The 21,038-nt window shown below is 39.2% G+C and overlaps 3 protein-coding genes and 1 pseudogene across 4 annotated transcripts; 1 reads left to right on the top strand and 3 right to left on the bottom strand.

Moving 5' to 3' along the window:
• Positions 1-1,002: 1,002 nt before the first annotated feature.
• LOC308233411 (nascent polypeptide-associated complex subunit alpha-like) lies at positions 1,003-1,648 on the bottom strand (annotated as a pseudogene). Its single transcript has one exon. The product of its transcript is annotated as a nascent polypeptide-associated complex subunit alpha-like (transcript).
• Positions 1,649-4,684: 3,036 nt separating this feature from the next.
• Positions 4,685-5,635, top strand: LOC308233355 (olfactory receptor 51I2-like; the record flags this gene model as incomplete). Its single annotated transcript, XM_080640280.1, has 1 exon — positions 4,685-5,635. The coding sequence occupies one exon, from the start codon at positions 4,685-4,687 to the stop codon at positions 5,633-5,635; it is 951 nt and encodes a 316-aa protein (XP_080496406.1).
• Positions 5,636-11,842: 6,207 nt separating this feature from the next.
• LOC308233336 (olfactory receptor 51Q1-like) lies at positions 11,843-12,811 on the bottom strand (the record flags this gene model as incomplete). The annotated part of the gene is made up of 1 exon (XM_080640261.1): positions 11,843-12,811. The coding sequence occupies one exon, from the start codon at positions 12,809-12,811 to the stop codon at positions 11,843-11,845; it is 969 nt and encodes a 322-aa protein (XP_080496387.1).
• A 6,782-nt stretch (positions 12,812-19,593) lies between these two features.
• Positions 19,594-20,541, bottom strand: LOC308233360 (olfactory receptor 51Q1-like; the record flags this gene model as incomplete). The annotated part of the gene is made up of 1 exon (XM_080640285.1): positions 19,594-20,541. One exon carries the CDS (start codon positions 20,539-20,541, stop codon positions 19,594-19,596), a length of 948 nt encoding a protein of 315 aa, XP_080496411.1.
• Positions 20,542-21,038: the final 497 nt, after the last annotated feature.

Genomic DNA, 21,038 nt, shown 5'->3' with positions numbered 1-21,038 from the left:
CTCAGGCAAAATAGGACCCCGGAGGCACTGACCTCTGGGACCTCTCATTTAAAAATATAAAGTTTGCCTCTTCTCTTGGCTAGTGCCTGCCAGAGGCCCATTCTAGAGCCCCTGTAAGCTCTTCCAATCCAACTAACACTTCTCAAAGCTTTCTCAGGTGAATTTAAACCAATTTGTGTCTTCTAAGTATATGCACAAAAAGTGTGTTTCTGTCTACAATTCTGCTTGTGCCTCTGTGTTGTTCTTTCATGTTCATTCATGTCTCAGTATCTTTGAGTGAATTTCTATTGATGTATATGTGAGTGTTTGTATTTTAGCCATGATTTGTTTAACCTATGATGGAGATGGAAAAATCCCCAAATTTCATTTTCATGCAGGTTTTCTATGAAAAGAATACTACTCATGAAAATGCCTTTGTAACCTCCAAAACACTTTCAGACAGGGCTTTCAGGGACTGCTTTAACTGTGGAAGACACATGGTCTCTTACATCAGGGACTGAAAACTTGCCTCTGTTTTGGCCACACAGATTCCCAGCCATGATATTCTCAGCGTCACAGAATAGGAGAGACCTTGACAGTCTGGAACATCAGGTCTGAGGGAAGAAGCAGAGTTGAAAGGGCCTTTAATCTCAATTAAACATTGCTGTCCAGGGGTTCTCAGTCTTTGTTTGAAAATCTCCACTCACCAGAACATATTATCTCCTGTGCAGGTATGACTCAGAAAAATCTTCCTTACCTGAGCCCCAGACTATCACCCTGTGATTTCCATCTATCACCCACTATGTCTTGCACCTACCCCATCTCCATCTCTTCTATGGTATCCTTTTCTCAAAACAAGGTATCATTGGGTCCTTGAGCGCTCTTTTTTATTTCATCACACAAGAAGCCATAATTTTATTAATGATAGAAACAGTACAAAATTCAAACCAAGCTGCCATTACTCTTTAAATACACCCCCCCCCCCAAAAAAAAAGAAAAAAAAGTTTCTCATTTTTTAGATAGTTACACTGTTAATTCCATAATGGTATTTATAACAAACATTATTACTGTTGTTCTTCAGGGTACAGACTGCCTCTGCTCTCAACACATTTGCCTGACATGACCAGTTCTATGCCTTTAACTTCCACCTGTTTCATCAGCCTCTTCTTCTTCACTCTCTTCTTGTACAGTTGGAGTCTGTGTGTTTTCTTGAATGTTGGAGGCAGCTTCACCTTGAACTTTGACTGCAGCATCAGCTGCTACCTGTGCTTGCTGAAATAAATTCTCGAACTTGGCTTCCCCCAACACTATGTAGGTAACTGCAGCTGGGCTCTTGTAGACCTCTGGTTTTGTGAGGACAAAGTAGACGTTCTTAGATGTCTGGACAGTGACCTAGTAACCTCTGTAACCTGTAGAAGACCTAGTTTGGACATAGCCTTTTGAGCATTCTTTTTACTCAGCTTCATATAGCTTTACTGACTGGTTCTTCATTGATTTCGGCTGTTACTGCCAGCTGGGCTTGTTGTGTGGTTGCCTGTGTGGAATCTTGTTCCTCATGCTCTGCTACTGATGCATGACTGTCAGATTCAGTTCTAGACCCTGTCCCAGCCTGGGGCTGTGGCAACTCCTGCTCTGTAACAGAGACAGTTTCTAAGGCTTCACTGGGCATTTTGTGCAGGGAACATGGGACCAAGATGGGGGAAGAAAGAGCCTTAACTTTTCTCTTTAAGTGACTTGATACCCTTTGCGTTTGAATGTGTCTCAGTTGGTTTAACTCTGATCTGGAGTATGGAATCCAGGACTGAATGTTTTTCTGTTTATGGCTCTGAGCAGTATGTTCATGCTTTTATTAATTTCTGATCTCTTGAGCATGTCTTTGTGTTAGAATCATGAAATATTGGGGAGACAAGAATAAAGTAAGGACAGTCTAACCTTAAACAAGCCCAAACTATGACAGCGAGAACAGAGATATAAATAAAACGCTAACAAAATAGAAAACATCTGTATAAAATAATATGAAGTCATAGATGCTGAGGAATCTAGCAATTAATGAAACACAGGAGGTTTAAACTGCAGTTCAGGAGTAGGGTAGGTAGGCTATCTTCAAAACAAGAAAAATAGACTTAGGTAGTACTTGCAAGTTACCTTTTTATCTAAAACTAGAGGTCCAGTGCACAAATTCATGCATGGGTCGAGTCTGGCCACCCCAATGGGGGCCCATTGGGGCTGGGCCAGTGTGGGAGAGGGCTGCCCCTGATGGCGGTGTTGGGGGCCAAACAGGGGCGGGGGCAGCAGGGGGGAAGGCAGCTCCCTCTGTGGTTGGTGTGATTCTATTAATTTGACCTCTGCTTTTTGAGACTGAACCTGGGTTTTCCTATCACTCCTTAACTTCATTCATGTGCTTTTGATTTGGGCGTGGTAACCTCACTTGGACGTTTAGGGCCTCTGCCTTTGAGCTGCTGTGTCAGTTACTGCCTCCTTCCCCCACCCCTTCCTCCTTCTCCCGCTTCCTCCAGCCAGGTTTACTGAGTCAGTAGGTGACTCAACCTGAATGTTGACTCACTAATCAAATCAGTGGGCATTTGTTAATTTGGCTCACAGCAAAGGTGTTGGGGTCCATTCAGGGCTGGACCGGCTGGGGGGTGGGGTGGTAATCGGTGCCCAGATCAGGCCGGTTGGCTGCCACAGTGCATGTCATAGCCACTGGTCGTTCCAGTTGTTCTGGTCATTCTGCCGTACTGGTCACTGGGCTTTTATATATATAGATACTGTCACTATAGAGTGACTGAAATGTCACCAAATGAGCCAAATAACTGGTTCTCAACTTTGGGCTCACATTGGGAGCTTTAGAACATATTGATAATTAGATACCAAATCCAAAGATTCTAATTTAGTTGGTGTGGAGTGTAACCTGGGCAGTGGGGTTTTAACTTGGTAGGTGATTACTATGTGTTGCCAAGATTGAGAACCATTCATCTACATGGCAGAAGCAAGGGACACTAGTGGATAAAAGGCACAAGCAAATACATTTTACCTTTCAGGTAAATCTTGTTAATCTTGAAGGAAGCAGAGCTAGAATGCATGGAATTTCTGTAGGGAAATTGAAGAGAGGTGCATAAAGAGAGGGCTTGAAAGTGAATAGTAAGAGAATGCAGGTTCTGGGGCCATTTCACTATTATGTTGTACATGTGTTGTACAGTCATAGCTCTTTGTATTCCCTTAGCTGTATATTTTCCCATTTCTCCATTCTAGGAGAGCAGTTCCATTAAATTCTTTAGCTATATGGACCATTTCACATCAACGTTGGTTAACTGCAGGATAAAGAATTGATAAATCAGTGATTCCTATGTCCAAGTAAGTTGGGCCAAAGAATAATTCTATGATTGGACATAATTCAAATTTTATACTAATTATGACTTTATCTTCCTACTTCATATTTTTAAAATTTAGTTTACAAATTTAATTTATTATATTTCACTACATGATGTTACATGATATTACATTTTACTGTATTGTATTATATTATATATTATTTTCACCTTCTAGTTGGGATTTAACTATTTTATTCTGATCTCTTGGCCACTAATTGAGACCTTTATCGCTGTGTCTTTGCTCTCTTCATGAACTCTAGATTAAATCTGCTATTTTAAAGCCACTGCCTCTTTATTTAATAGCCTCTCTGAATTCTCTTTTTAAACACAGAGCTCACTTGTGTATTGGTAAAATTTTCATGAAATGTCCATATCCTTTATCATCCTTATTCATATTTTTCTATTTTTCAACTTTCTAAAATTAGTGTCTCACTTTCATTCAAAACATGCGGCTCCCCGCCCTCCCGCCCCCATCCCTCAGAGTAAGTTGGACACACAGAGACTGCCATTTCTCCAGAGGTTCCTGTTTTCTCAGACCCAGATTGGCAGAGCTACAACTCAATTCTTTCTTATAACTCCCCCTAGATCAGCCAGGTTTTACTTTCATCCCCATAGTGAAACGAAAATATCAGTACAGGAAGAATTTGTGGATATAAACTATAACCTAGGCTCTGCAGTAATTGATGCTTTGTTTTTTGGTACATTACTTACTCTTGCTCTTTTTGTCTTAGTATCTCCCTTAATTTACAAATGGACACACTGAGTCATGGGAAGGTTAAGTTAGTTATTCAAGGTCATACTGAGAGTAAACTGTAAATTGGGCTTCAAACTAAGGTTTGCCAGAATCCACTGTGGAGCTCTAAAACACTGAACATATGATGTTAATTTTCTCACTTGCATCTTATATCAAAATAAGAGAATAGTGTTATTAATATCTCTACTTTACAAGTTAAAAAAAACCCACAGACTTTGGATTAGAGTATAAATGAGATGTCCACATTACATATTTAGTAACTGGCTGAGTGTGGGTTTTGATCCAGTTCTGATTTGTTCCTGTCTTTCTGCTCTTAATTTTTAAGTTATGTGATCATAAGATTTTGCAGTCTCAAACATTTTCTAGGATTCTTGCTGTTAGAGAAGAGGAGGTGGGAATAAAATGTCTCTTATATTTTTACTCAGAATGATGTGAATGACTTCAGCTTTCCCCCACCTCTTTGCACCTCCCTCCTTCACACTTAGAGGTAGACTGCTGAGGCAGAAGACCCTATAGGTGGGAACTAACTTTGTTCTGTTTTTTAAATGACAGCTGAAGACTGATCTCTGCTATTGGTGATATGGGAGCCAAAAACAATGACAGTCTTGATCTCCTGTCTGTCTTTCTGACTGGAATCCCAGGATTGGAGCCCCACCATGGCTGGCTTTCCATTCCCTTCTTTACCATGTACATTGTGGCCATTGTGGGCAACAGCCTAATCATGGCAGCAGTGCAAGCAGACCCTGCCCTACATGAGCCCATGTACCTGTTTCTCTCCATGTTGGCTGTGACTGAGGTGGGTGTTTCTGTGTCTACACTGCCCACTGTCATGGGCATTCTTTGGTTTGATGCCCGCCAGGTTGACTTTGATGGCTGCCTTTCTCAGATGTTCTTCATTCACACTTTCTCCTGCATGGAATCAGGAGTCCTCTTGGCCATGAGTTATGACCGCTTTGTAGCCATCTACAACCCACTGCGTTATACAGCCATACTGACCCTGCCCCGCATTATCTGCATGTGTCTGGGCATTACACTGAAGAGTGTGACACTCATGGCCCCCCTTCCAATCCTTTTGAAGCAACTGCCCTATTGCCACACTAACATCCTCTCCCACTCCTACAGCCTCCACTCAGACCTGATCCAGCTGCCATGTGCTGATACAAAGCTTAATAGCATCCTGGGCTTGGCCATTGTCCTGGCCTCTTTTGGGCTGGACTCACTGCTCATTGTGGTCTCTTACATACTGATTCTTTATACAGTGCTGGGCATTGCTTCTGGGGAGGGACGGTGGAAGGCTCTCAACACATGTGTGTCACACATCTGTGCGGTGCTTGTGTACTACGTGCCTATGATTGGTGTGTCTGTGATGCATCGTGCTGCTAAACATGCCTCACCCCTGGTCCACACACTCATGTCTAGCATCTACCTCTTTGTGCCTCCTGTGCTCAACCCCATCATCTATAGTGTCAAGACCAAGTCAATCCGACAGGGAATTGCCACCCTGTTTTCCTGCAAGAGAAAATTGCTCTGAATCACTCCAAGGAGGCAGGGACTTTGAACCAGTTCATAAACTTTGATGGTGGTTCTACTGTAGACAAAGCTCTACACCAGGCATTTTGAGGAAGAGTAGAAACAAGGTATTCAAAGTGTTGACAAAGGTTGAATCTGAATCATACGAGATATCCCTAACTCTTCCCATCTCACATCTTATCAATGCACATGTGTCTCTGTAAGTGCACATATGTATGTCATCTCTAACAGATATGATAAGCCTGAGAACAGAGATCATACAATTATTTTTCCTTTTCTTCTTAAAAGTCCTAGCAAAAAGCCTAGCAAATAGTTAACAGCAAAGGCTTGACATTTAATGATGTTTGAAATAAAATAATACAAAGTTCTGTTTTGGTGAATTAGGCAGGGATTAAACATCTCTCCCAATAAAAGAAGATCATCCTAAGAACATGCCTTTGATTAAGGCAGTGGTTCTCAACCTTCCTAATGCCGTGACCCTTTAATACAGTTCCTCATGTTGTGGTGACCCCCGACCATAAAATTATTTTCGTTGCTACTTCATAACTGTAATTTTGCTACTGTTAATGAATCGTAATGTAAATATCTGTGTTTTCCGATGGTCTTAGGCTCTACAGCAGCGGTTCTCAACCTGTGGGTCACGACAGCAGGGTTGCCTAAGACCATCGGGAAACACAGATATTTACATTACGATTCATTAACAGTAGCAAAATTACAGTTATGAAGTAGCAACGAAAATAATTTTATGGTCGGGGGTCACCACAACATGAGGAACTGTATTAAAGGGTCGCGGCATTAGAAAGGTTAAGAACCACTGAAGCATACTTTTTGGTTTGCTTCAGATAGTCATGGTTTATACTTATTTTCTTCAGCATCATTATTAACAGCACTCCCTTTTCCTCTCAAATTGTCCTTGTTTAAACAATAAATTATATTGGAAAACTACCTATGAGGCAACTGATTTCCTTTTTATGAAAGGAACCAGACTATCCCTCTGATCCACCATACAATGGTCTTCATCCCTAGAATTTATGTATCAGGGGACTCTGAGAATGAAGAACAGATCATCCCTAGAATTTATGTATCAGGGGACTCTGAGAATGAAGAACAGATGGCTTCAATTTAGGCACAAAATAAAATATGGATAGCCTCACAAGGCCCAGGTTTCAGATCCTAGGAATCTCAGCAAAAGCACCAAATTGTGCTTTAGTAGAATCTCATGCCCTATTTTTAGGGCCAAATAGCTCTGATTTCTCTGTGTATGGATATTCCTGTTTCTCTTCCTCCCTGTCCCTCCAGACTTCAGTAATCTCATCATGCCATGTGGCTGATATATTTTTATCTGTCCCTTCACTCCTCCTCTAGCTCTGTCAGCATAAGTCTAGTTGACATTGCTTGTTTCTGCTTATGGCTACCTATAGTTTTTTGAAGACCTTTGGTCAAATAGGAAAGACCTTCTTTACACCTCCTAAGCAACACAGGTCTATGTAAAGTAGACTGATAGGATTTTGCTGGTTGGTCAATAACTGGATTCAGGTTTTCAGCTTCTCTCACTCCAGGTCCTCCAATGACCATGTAAATATTTTTCTCCCCATATTATATTCTTCCCAACCTCATCCAGCTCATCAGGGTCAGCTTTAAGTAGTGGTGTATTTTTGTTGTTGTTGGTGGTGTGTTTTTTGTTGTCGTTTGTTTGTTTGTTTGTTGATAATAGTGGTTGCCAAATTTGTATGCACTTTCAAAAATAATTAATGGGGGGGGGGGGAAACCTATGTATCTTCTCACGCATTTTCAGGCTGACATCTACAGTTTTTATTATAAATTTACATAGTGGTTGAGCATGCATTTTGGAATATATTGTAAATATAGTTAATTTAAAATAAATTGTTATATCACATATTTAAATATCCAATGGAATCTAAATACATTATGCTTTGATACCCGACAACATAAATTATAAAATACAAAAAACACATTCATTAACATTCACATATTTTACATTTGTCCCTTTGCTCCTTAAAATTAAATTTTTATTTTACTTCCACTGAATAGTTTTGACCATATAATGTATTTTTATGTTGAAACTATTTTAACAATCTATCATAAATATTTGCAAAAAGATGTATATATATTTAAATTTGATGTTTAAAAATTGGTAGCCTCTAAAACATTGTTTAAAAAGTATATGCTGTATTGAGTTACTTTCCCAATACTGATTAGTACATAATAAATACAACATAAGCATAATATAACTTTTGATATATTAAAAGTAAAATTTAATTGGAAACCCATCTCTTAATGGAATGCCTGTTTTTTTATCTAAGTATGAATATTAATTATTAAATGAATGAGAAACAGTCAGCAATATTTTTTCTATTAATTTTCTTTCTTTTACATCGATGTAATAACATAAATAAATTTGATAACATAAATAAGATGTTATTGGAATCATTTCATCATAGTCCAGTGCCATTTTTAAATACTTTTGAAATAACAAGAACCGCGTAATGATCTCTTAGGACATACTATTTTAATGACCTAATAAGTGATAACTCCATGCGATCCCTCTTTATCTTTTGTTGAAAACAATAAAATTGATACCATTTCTTACACTAGAGTACATTATCCATTGTTAGGTATCATTCACTTTATCAAACTCTTGCCAATATTTTCAGGAGTCCCTTTTTTTGGTGTCTCAGAAAGTTTTACTCATTGTGGTGTATCATAGAAATATTCCAGATGCCTTTGAAAACTATGCCTAGCCTTTTTTTTTCTTATAAATGAAATTTACTTTTTTTTTGGTAAAGTGAGTAAATAAGATTGTGTAAAGGAAGAAACAAATGATGTAACAGAGACACATTGAAAAAAGGCACATACACTCTTGAAAAAGCAATTTAAGCAAAGAAACTTTATGGTCATTTAATATCTAAATATTAATTCCCCTAAAACTTTGTGCTCAGGCACTTCCAGGTATGTTCTCATTTCCCCAGGGGAACACATAATTAGTATGAAGACCACTAGATTAGATGGAAAACTCTGATAAAATCTCATTGTCAAATATCAGGGAAATAATTTATTCTGGAGTAAAACCTGAAGACTTGTGCGTAGCTAGGGATGTCTATCACTGAAGAGTGATTACTTTCTTCACTTATTTACTTCACTTATTTTTGAGCACCTATTACATCTAAAGGGTAGATATACTAATATTTTATATTAAATGCAACACGTAGAATAAATCTAAAAACTTAACAATAAATGTTCCAGTAATTTCTTGGGCCTGGTCTAATATTTCCTTCTAGGTTTTAAATGTCATGAACCAATGGATATACCATGTAAGTCACAAGTCAAAAGCATGAACATATACGAATAAACTGAATATACAATAAATTCTCATTTTTAATAAGATTACATTCACAGTCACTTGTTCTGGAAACATGGTTTCCTAGCAGCAATACTAAGTGGAAATCATTTTTGATAGATTTATTTCATAGTTGTTCAAGGATTCAAGACAGAAAAATAAAAATAATGGTTGCATGATTATAAAGATATTATGTTAGAACATTACCTAGCAAATCATTATGGCTATCTTCTGACCTTCTCAAAGACTATGACTTTGAGAAATAATTTCCAAATGAAAAAAAATCCAGATGTTGCAGCCTTTAAGGTTAAGTTTAAAGGTACACTGTCTAATATGGTGACTACCAGCTATATATGGCTATTGAGCCCTTGAAATGTGGCTAGTTTTAATTGACATATACAGTAATGACATATGACCAGATTTTGAAGACATAACATGAAAAAATGAATGTAGAATATGTTATTGTTTCTAACAGGTTACACATTGAAATGATGGCATTATATTTATATTAGATTAAACAACATGTACCTTAAAGTTATTTTTACCTATTTCTCTTTTGCTTTTTAATGTTGTTACTAGAAAATTATAACTAACGTGTGCTTGTATTATATATTTTTTGTATAGTACCAAGTTAGGAGTTAAAATATGAAAACTAACAAAAATTATAATGAAATAGAGTAATTAATTTGAAATTATCTATCAGTATTTATCTGATTTTATATATATATATATATATATATATATATATATATATATATATGAAAGAGGCACAAACTATGACATTATAGTGACTAGAACCTAGCTTCATTTATGTAAACCTAAACTCACAAAAAGAAAATAAACATTTTTGTCTAGGAAAAGAAAACAATAGAAAAAGGTAGACAAACAAAGGATAAGGGCAGATTTCCAGATTGAATCTTTATTTAGCCATTGGCCCAGCCGGGTGGCTCAGTGGTTGAGTGTCAGCCTATGAATCTGGAGATCACAGTTGGATTCCAGGTCAGGGCACATGCCCAGGTTGTGGGCTCAATCTCCAGTAGGGGGCATGCAGGAGGCAGCCAATCGATGATTCTCTGTCATCATTGATGTTTCTATCTCTCTCTCCATTTCCCTTCCTCTCTGAAATTAATAAAAATATATTTTTAAAAAATTTGGGCCGAAACCGGTTTGGCTCGGTGGATAGAGCGTCTACCTGTGGACTGAAGGTCCCAGGTTCGATTCCGGTCAAGGGCATGTACCTTGGTTGCGGGCACATCCCCAGTGTGGGGTGTGCAGGAGGCAGCTGATCGATGTTTCTCTCTCATCTATGTTTCTAACTCTCTATCCCTCTCTCTTCCTCTCTGTAAAAAAATCAATAAAATATATTTAAAAAAAAAATTTGGGCATTGTCTGCAGGTAATGATCTGTGACAATAAAATTCAATTGATAGATAGCTCTGAACAAGAGATTATTATTGATATCATATGCTCCTTCTAAAAAAACTGGCATAATCCCAAGATGTATTTTCCCCCTCATGTTGTTTTGGGACATTATCAAGCCTGTATCATCCATTGAAAATTAAAAAAAATGTCTCCTTTGATACATTTCCTTGACTTTTTTGACATTAGATTTCTTGGTCCTAATTTCTCATCTGACATTGCATATGCTTTTGATTCTACAATTTATTTACCTACACCAGCTGATTCATTGTTCTCAAAAGAAACATGCTAACTTCTAGGCTCTGGAAAAAGATATAGAAAGGTGGGGTGGCGGGGGCGGGGAGGAAAGGATATTAGAGAAGGAAGAGATCTCTTCTTCACTTATTCTCTGCCTTTAACCTCTTAATCTTCCCTCCCACTATGCTTCCATGGAAGCCCTGTGTATTTTTATTCAAATCTAAGTTAGCCCTAGTATTGGCCACCTAGACCCCATGAATTCAGTAATGAGGAACTGTGACCATTATTGTGGCTGCCTTTCAAACAGATATTTCTGAGAGAGTTTACCTGGTTTCAACAAAATCTTTATAGTCAATAAGGCCACATCCCTTTACAAGAACCTTTTCTAATACAAAATCCATGAGTTAAGTCCCCTAGGAATTAAGTCTCATTAAGGACATGGAGATATTTTTTTAAAAATCTGTTTGGGTCAGAAAAATGAGTTTCTATTCCTACAAATATGATCTGTAGACTTATTCAAAATTCTAAATACTAAGGACTTCTAGCAAGGCAGGAATATTGTTCTAGCTGTGGAGGATCTAAACACCCTGCCCTGATTTAGACTCTGCATATGTCATTAGGTCTGCTGAAGTCATGATGTATGTTGTTGATTAGGCAAACCTGAATAGCTAAGACTTTCTGTGTATCCATTCTCCTTCAAAGATTTTCCAGTCTTTCACAAGAGAAAGTCAAAGCACACAGCCAGGAGGGGGAGTCAGGGCCATGGAGCTAGTGTTTACCTGACCACCTTAAGTGGAGCTAAGAGAACAGGTAGTGGGAGCAACAACAAAATGTTTCCTTCTTACTTATTTAACCAATCCCATGGGAGAGAAAATATCCAGAAGGAAAAAAACAACAACACATACAACTTAAACAGATATATACTAAATTGATGAAGCTCATCCCACTGGCATAGCTGATAAAGTGTGTTAGATATGATTCAACTCATATCTGAATCTTTTTTAGATAGAATACTTACTTCCAGCTCTTCCAAGCCAAACATCCATTAAAAGCCAAAATTATGTCATACTGCCTTAAAAATAGGGTGGCATTTTATTTCACAGTCTCAGTCTTCATTTAGCAATTCTTAATGTACTTTTCCCATAAGCTTATGAATCAAAGTCCTTAGTAATTTAACGCAATAATCGTTTAATCTTTAATGTGTGTTTCTTTGGGAAAGAAGACGCATAATTCCCTGGCAGATCTGCTTAGTCTTTATACTGTAGATGATGGGGTTCATCACAGGAGGTGCCAACAAGTACATATTGGCCATGATAACATGGACCAGTGGAGAGCCATGCTTGGCAAAGCGGTGGGTCATAGATACACCAACCATGGGAATATAGAGAACCAGAACAGCCAAAATGTGGGACAGACAGTTGTTTAGAGCTCGAAGTCTCTCAACCAGGGAGGCTACTCCCAGGACACTTTTCAGAATCATTGCATAGGAGAGCACAATGAGCAGAGGGTCCATCACAATAATGAGCAAAACCAGAGCAAATCCATACCAGCTGTTGAACCGGATGTCACCACAGACCAGGCGAATCATGTCCTGGTGGAGGCAGTAGGAGTGAGAGAGAAGGTGTGAGTGGCAGAAGGGCAGGCGCTTGAGCAGGAAAAGGGAGGGAAGAACAGCCAGAACACAGCGGCAAATGATGGATAACCCAATCTTGCCGATGACTTCACTGGTAAGGATAGTGGCATAATGGAGGGGGCGGCAGATGGCCACATAGCGGTCAAAGGACATGGCCAACAACACAGAAGATTCCATAAAGGAGAATGTATGAATGAAAAATACCTGTGCAAAGCAAGCTTCAAAGCTGATCTCACAAATGTTGAACCAGAGGAGCTGCATAACAGTGGGCAGGGTGGTGAGGGTGAGACCCAGGTCAGTCAAGGCCAGCATGGCAAGAAATAGGTACATGGGCTGGCGGAGGGATGGCTCTGTGCGGATGACAGTGAGAATAATAGTGTTGCCCATGATGGAGATGGTGTAGAGACAGCAGAAGGGGATGGAGATCCAGATGTGGGAAGCTTCAAATCCAGGGATGCCCATGAGGATGAAGTAGAAGGGTTCTTTGGTGGTGTTAGTCACTTCAAACATGACTGAGGAATGTGGCTTCATGTTCAGAGTCTTTGCTCAGAGAGAACACAAATATGATTTATGTTTTTGTCCTATTTGACCTAACTTTACCCAAATAAAGGTTCAGAATTGTTGGGCAACTAAGGAAAGATAGAAGAACACAATGATTGATTGTCTTTAGCCCATCTCTGCAGATATTTCTTTCATACAAACCTTATTCCCTAAAAACTCAACATATTAATTCATGAGAAAAACTTTTTAAACTCTCCTGCTTCTGTTTTACCACTCCCATTTAGTTCTTAGAACCCTGGAATCTGCCTTTCATCCAAATCCTGCTACCAATACCATTCTCACAAAGACTTAAAATTAACTCCAAATTGAAAATGTAATGGCCAATATTTGTTTTTAATCCAGAGTATCCTTTTAAATTTTCTTGGATAACAGCATTCTCACCTGTTTCCCTTGTTCTGAAGTCATCACCATTTCTTTCTTTGTCTCCTATTCATTTCATCATACACTCAGGTCAAATTTACTCTAATTTCTGATCTGTCTTCTTATTCTCATGAGTTAATGTCATCTGATGCTGTGGATTGCATTTATGCAATATCAAAATGTAACTGGAAGCAAAGGGCAGAATGTGTAGGAGAGAAGTAAGAATAGAGCCCAGATGAGGACTACCACACTTATTGATTGCTTTCTATGTTTAGTTACTGCCCTAAGTGCATTACTGGTATTAACTCTTTGCATTTGCTAACAGTTCTCATCACCCTCTCCTTTATCCTGAACATTCACAGAGGAGTCTTACCTGTGATTTCTCCTGCCTGGTGGTTGGTACCCTCTTCTTTATATTTAGATTTTTTTTTTTCTGTGTTTGACCCACAGGGTAGCTAAATTATAAGCTTTTGCAAATCTCTAGGCTGGAAGAAGGGGGAGTGTGGCAGGTCCCTTCAGGTTTATAATGAAGAGGCATCTTGAGACCTGGGGCCCACTGGGAAGCTAGGATGTCGGCTCTGTCCCTAAAAGCCTTTTCTGCCCCCAGTATCTTCATTGAACAGCAAGTCAGAAAACCACATGGAAGTCCTGTTTTTTAGAATTTGTTGAATATGATTTGAAAATATATGCTGATGCTTGAAATGTACAATCTCTTTAAAAATCAGTCCCAAGAAACTTTCTACTGGAAGCAGTCTGAAGTTGGGGTAGGACTACAAGGGACAGGATAACTACAGGTAAAAGGAATGTCATGCACCACTTTCAAGAAGCAATCGCCTTGTAAGTGAACCTCTGAAAACCACAAAGATCAACTTTTCTAATACATTTATACAATAAGTAAATATTGATAGCCATATCAACACTGAACTAGAAAGAACAACTTTATTAATTAGTTATTTGGTGGCTCACTTAATGATTTGCACAAAATTATATTCCAAGTGGATAAAGTAATTTAATGTAAATCACTAACAAAAGTTAGAGAAAACAATATAAGCATTTTAATATTTCATTATGGAGGACTATCTAAACATAGCAGCAATAGAAACAAATCACAGATGAAAAGATGAGTAGGTGGAATCACAAAAATTTAAATTTTTCTCTGTAATAAAAAATGGAGAAATTTAAAATAAACTTTCAAAACCATTTATGAAAACATGCTACAGAAAGAATTGATATCCTAAATATAAAAAAGTAAATGTATTAATATTTATCATTGATAGTAGCACAATAGATTAACAGGAAGGACTATAACAAAGTTCACAACAAATAGGGAAATACAATTATAAGCAAGCATATTTCAATATGCTTCACAATATAATATGTATTACAAAACCACCTTACCCAAGAATCCTATCTAATAAAAGAGTAATATGCAAATTGACCATCACTCCAACACACAAATGGCTGCCCCCATATGGACACAAGATGGCTTCCACAAGATGGCCAGCAGGGGAGGGCAGTTGGGAGGGACCAGGCTTGCAACGGAGGGCAGTTGGGGGCGATCAAGTCTGCAGGGGAGGGCAGTTAGGGGTGACCAGGCCTACAGGGGAGAGCAGTTGGGGTGACCAGGCCTGCAGGGGAGATCAGTTAGGGGCAATCAGGAAGGCAGGCAGGCGAGCAGTTGTGAGTCAGCAGTCCTGGATTGTGAGAGGGATGTCCGACTGCCCGTTTAGGCCCGACCCTGGTAGGATATCCCTCAAGGGGTCCCAGATTGGAGAGGGTGCAGGCTGGGCTGAGGGACACTACCCCCGCCTCCGTGCACGAATTTCGTGCACCGGGCCTCTAGTGCAATAATAAAAAACCAAATACTATAAACAATGTTTTAAACCTTTCAAAATAGCAGAGGCTTTCTTTTTATAACATCATGCTGTGCAGATAAGGCATAATAATGAGGAGTATTTGTACTTTCCTAAGGAAGTAAAATATGCATAATAATTTCTGGAAAACAATTTTAGCACAATTACCATATGAAATCATTCACACACTTTGAGTCATAAAATTCAATTCTGGAATGAAATGATGAGGAAATGATTTTAAACGAGACTAAAACTTTATCCTAAAAAATAGTTAATTTGCCTTATATAACAAAATAATAAAAAAGTAGAAAGAGACTAAGTGGTCAATATTATTTATACTAGAGGCCCAGTGCATGAAATTCATGTATGGGTGGGGGGATCCCCTCAGCCCAGCCTGCACCCTCTCCAATCTGGGACCCCCTCAGGGGATGTCCGACTGCCAGTTTAGGCCCAATCCCAGGGATTGGGCCTAAACTGGCAGTCGGACATCCCTCTCACAATCCTGGACTGCTGGCTTCTAATCACTCACCTGACTGCCTGCCTGGTCATCCCTAACTGCCCCCCTTGCTAGCCTGATCACCCCTCACTGACTCTGTGCGACAACTTGATCACCTCTAACTTCCCCCCCTGCTGACCTGGTTGCCCCTAACTGCCCCCCACTGTCAGCCAGGTCACCCCCAACTGCCCTCTCCCTGCTGGCCTGGTCGCTCCTAACTGCCCCCCTGCTTGCCTGGCCACCCCCAATTGCCTCCCTCTGCCAGGCTGGTTGCCACTAACTGCCCCCCCCCCAACACACACACACACACTTGCCTGGTCACCCACTGAGCCTGCTGTTCATTCATTTGGTCATCCCTCACTAATCCCCCTGCTGGCCTGGTTGCCCTATGCAGCCTGCTTGTTCAGTCATTTTGTCATTCCTCACTAACCCCGCTGCCCCCTGCGAGCCTGGTCATAGGCAGCCATCTTGTGAGGGTGTGAGGGTTAATTTGCATATTACCTTTTTATTATATAGGATATTTATAGGCATACAATATTTACTATGCATATAATATACATATATTGGTATATACATTTGTGTTATATATATATATGTGTGTGTGTGTGTGTGTGTGTATATATATATATATATATATATATATATACATGAATATATATATAAAAGCTTAAGTGTCCGTCTGACTGTCCAATCATCTGACCAGTAGCTATGATGTGCAGTGACCACCAGGGGGCAGACGCTCAATGCAGGAGCTGCCATGATGTGCACTGGCCATTTAAAAATAAATGGTACCATGGACCTGGCACCGACAAACCAACACTTGGCTTCCCCCAAGTGGGACACAGGCCCACCACCACCTCGGAGCAACAGCCCTCCAAATCGCAGCCAACACTGCCAAGACCCCATGGCATAAAATGCATCCCACAGCCCAGCTCAGCCCAGAAACAGTGGCTGTGGGTGCGGAGTAATAACATCAAGTATCCACACCTGGCTTCCTCTCCCTAGTGACTAGCATCCTTGGAGTTTCTTCAGCCCAGGAACACAACTTGCTTTATAGCCAGCTGCAAACATTTTACAGTTTAACCAAATGTTTATGAAGCATTTTCACGTGCCACATCTCATTTGATCCTCACAGAAGTCCTGGAGTAGCTAGTTAGGAGACTTGGTAGAATCCTATTTTCTTTTCATTAGCAAGATGCAAATAGCGATATTAAAATATTTCTTCTGCCCTGACTGGTTTGGCTCAGTGGATAGAGCGTCGGCCTGCGGACTGAAGGGTCCCAGGTTCGATTCCGGTCAAGGGCATGTACCTTGGTTGCAGGCACATCCCCAATGGGGGGTGTGCAGGAGGCAGCTGATTGATGTTTCTCTCCCATCAATGTTTCTAACTCTCTATCCCTCTGCCTTCCTCTCTGTAAAAAATCAATAAAACATATTTAAAAAAAATATTTCTTCTAATTAATTTCCTTTCAATGTGCACAAATCCGTGCACCGGGACACTAGTATTTATATATAATATTTATATATGTATATAATTCTGGAGATCAATAAAGAATTTTAATCTTTGGATAAAGATTTGGGAGTTATATATACATATAAGGTAATTGATGCTGTGATAGTCAAGGAGACTGCTACAAAAAAAGATAAAGGAAGAAAACAAAGGCCCAGGGTGATTCCTGAAAATTATGCCACCTGCTAACTGTGTAAAAATGGAAAGTTCACTTACTTTTCTGAGACGAATACTCTTAGTTTTTACATTTTATATGTTTCTCTCTCCTGTGGCTATTGTCATGCTGTAACACTTTAAGTTGTGTCATACCAGTTATCAGTGCTTGCTTACCTACTCAACAACAACAACAAGAACACAGTTTCACTAGTAGTATATAAATAATGAGGAGGGACAAAGACATCCAGTATTATTTGAGAGTTTGTTGTTTTCTAAGTCTATTATGATTGTTTTATAATATGTTTTTATTGATTTTTAGAGAGAGAGGAAGGGAGAGGGATATAGCGATAGAAGCATCGATGAAAGAGAAACATCATTGATCAGCTGCCTCCTGCATGCCTGCTACTGGAGATAAGCCCACAACCTGGGTATGTGCCCTGACCAGGTGACAGCTTGGTTCCTGGGTTGATGCTCAAATGCTGAGCCACACTGGTTGGGCTAAATCTATTATGATTAATCTCCTTTGAAAAAAGAGAAAGTCAGGGCCATGAGAAATGTAATAATTATATATTTTAATGCTTTTATTTTTGTGACAACAGCATATTTTATTCAGCAGCAGATTATTGTTGTTACTTTAGTGTTTCTGTTCTTTGATCCACAATAAAATTAAATTATATAGTGAGGAAAAGACACCTTTTTTAATAAACTTAGTTTTAAAAATACATAATTTAGGATGAGCTATTGAATCTGATTTCAGAACTTGGGAGATGGGTCATTAGCCCTGGACAACCGATGTGGGCCACATCGGTTGTGACTTGTTCTCTAAGACAAATTCAAGTTCCGAGCATCCCCCTTGAAATGATGCTAAGATTGTGGCCCTGACTCTATTGATGAAATCTCATTAAACATAGGAACATATTCTGAGACACACTTAAATATGTGGTGAGACACTTATTTAAAAATGTATTATAAACTCTTAAAAGATTAATGTTTTTATATAGGATTATTAATCTACATGTAGTTCTGAGACTTAATTCTCTTTATTCCTGGATTGTTTCTGTTATTGAGAACAATGTGTATAATCTTGTTTAGGGTGTCTGAGAAGTGAGAGGTGAGAATTGTAACACAGGTGATATCCTCGATCTACCAGGTGGGTTAGTGGGAATCCCTAAACCCTTTATGTATATATATACATACTTGCAGATAACAATTGAAAATATCACTGAATGGGATTAGTGAATGAAAGAAAATAACTTTTATTTGGAACTCCCTATATTCCAAATGGTGTTATTTCTTTATTTACATTAAGAACTTCTTTCCACAATCCTCATTCCTTACCCTTGTCTGATACTATTTACACTTTTACTGAGAACGCTTCCTCCTCATCACTTCATGTTCTTTAGCAAAAGTATTCCTGCACATTTAATGCAGTTTACAGTGTTTTCTATGTAATGTTCATTAATAGCAGTTATGGAGGCATAATTGTGTACATTTTACAATAAAAGAAGTTGTGACTCTGAAAAGTTAAACAACTCTATCAGCTCACTTATCAACAAGTCATGATGATTAATCAAAGGCTCACAAGATAGACGTACAACTTGAGCCATTTCAGAAAGCAAGTCTAATCATAATCAAATCATAATTGTTTCTACACTCAACATTCACACTCAACATTCAAGCTCATTTGATGTTTATCTTCCAGATATTGTCCATCTCATAACTTACCTCCATCTACTATCTTCTTTCAGCAGTAGTTTCCATTTCTGTGAATCATAATTCTACCCTTGAGATTAATTGAAATTTGCAGTGAATATTAGTTCAACAGTTTCCCAAAACCCCCAAGCTATTTGCACTTTGTCTTTGATGTTTGGTGTTTATTTTTTCCCCAAGTAGCACTGAAGTCCACAATGGTCTTTCTTTTTTCTACTTGACCTCCTAGTTTATGAAGGTTCTCTTTTATTATTGCAGATTGCGGTTACAAGAGCATCTGTTTTTAATTAAAATCTGACATTTGTTTCAGGAATTTTACAAGGTATGAACAAGTTACAGCCTCCATATACGTATATCTTTATACAGTAACCAGACCTTTAAATGTATAACATAGAATTTTATACTTTACCGCATCTTAATAACAACATCTCTGTGAAGAAAGCAGAACAGAGATTGTGTATATTTTTTAAATTTTTCTCAAAGTCGGGTGGGTATTGAAGAATAAATAGAGTATAAGAAACTTTAGGTCTTTTAATTTCTAGTCAAAGAAAAATACAGAAGCTATTCCTTATCCAATGAATGCTGCTTATAGTTTTGATGGTAGTATTCTTGCTCTTGACTCCATGCAGTTATATAAAACTACTTCTGTAAACTTAAATTCGAATAGTTAGTGCACTTTCCTCTGGAAGAGTAAACGGAACATTCCCTGGCGGATCTGCTTAGTCTTTACACTGTAGATGATGGGGTTCATCACAGGAGGTGCCAACAGGTACGTATTGGCCATGATAACATGGACCAGTGGAGAGCCATGCTTGGCAAAGCGGTGGGTCATAGATAAGCCAACCATGGGAACATAGAGAACCAGAACAGCCAGAATGTGAGATAGACAGTTATTGAGGGCCCGGAGCCGCTCTGTCCATGTGGCTACTCCCAGGACACTTTTCAGAATCATTGCATAGGAGAGCACGATGAGCAGAGGGTCCATCACAATAATGAGCAAAACCAGAGCAAATCCATACCAGCTGTTGAACCGGATATCACCACAGACCAGGTGAATCATGTCCTGGTGGAGGCAGTAGGAGTGAGAGAGAAGGTGTGAGTGGCAGAAGGGCAGGCGCTTGAGCAGGAAAAGGGAGGGAAGAACAGCCAGAACACAGCGGCAAATGATAGATAACCCAATCTTGCCAATGACTTCATTGGTGAGGATGGTGGCATAATGGAGGGGGCGGCAGATGGCCACATAGCGGTCAAAGGACATGGCCAACAACACAGAAGATTCCATAAAGGAGAATCCATGGAGGAAGAAAAACTGGGCAAAGCAAGCTTCAAAGCTGATCTTATCAATATTGAACCAGAGAAGCTGCATAACAGTGGGCAGTGTGGTGAGGGTGAGACCCAGGTCAGTCAGGGCCAACATGGAGAGAAACAGGTACATGGGCTGGTGGAGGGATGGCTCTGTGCGGATGACATTGAGAATGGTGGTGTTGCCCATGATGGAGATGGTGTAGAGACAGCAGAAGGGGATGGAGATCCAGATGTGGGAAGCTTCAAATCCAGGGATGCCCGTGAGTATGAAATAAAAGGGGCCTTTGGTGGTGTTAATCACCTCGGACATGATGGATGAATGCAAAACCAGAATCTGTGTTCTGTAATAAGAATTCCATCAGTGTGATACTGCCATAGATTCTTTATCTGTTCAATCCAGGATCCAGTTAGCCAGAGCACTAACACGGAGAACTGAGGACTCTTCTGCAACTACATAGAAAATAGTAACACTTCCTTTTACCTGGAGTATTAGAGTAGAAGCAGATTTTGGGGAAAAGATCATAGGTTCAGTTTGTACAATTGAATTTGATGGTCATAGCAGCTATCCTAGAGAAATGAAAACTAAGCAAATAGATATGACATCCAAGACAGAGAAGAAGCCTACTGGACATAGGGGAGACCAAGGCATACTGATGGTAGCTGAGAAGCTAGGAGATTATATGTTAATGTAGGCAAAAATTTAGAGTGAGAATAGAAAGAAACTGAGCTCAGCTTTATAAAGAAATGTAAAACTTAGCAGTTTGGTAGATGTAGAAGAAGAAGCAAAGAAAACAAAAAAAAATGTTC

Source organism: Plecotus auritus (genome assembly GCF_963455305.1).
Source record: "Plecotus auritus genome assembly, chromosome: 9".
NCBI lineage: Eukaryota > Metazoa > Chordata > Mammalia > Chiroptera > Vespertilionidae > Plecotus > Plecotus auritus.
This window is presented reverse-complemented; position numbering and strand designations above follow the sequence as displayed.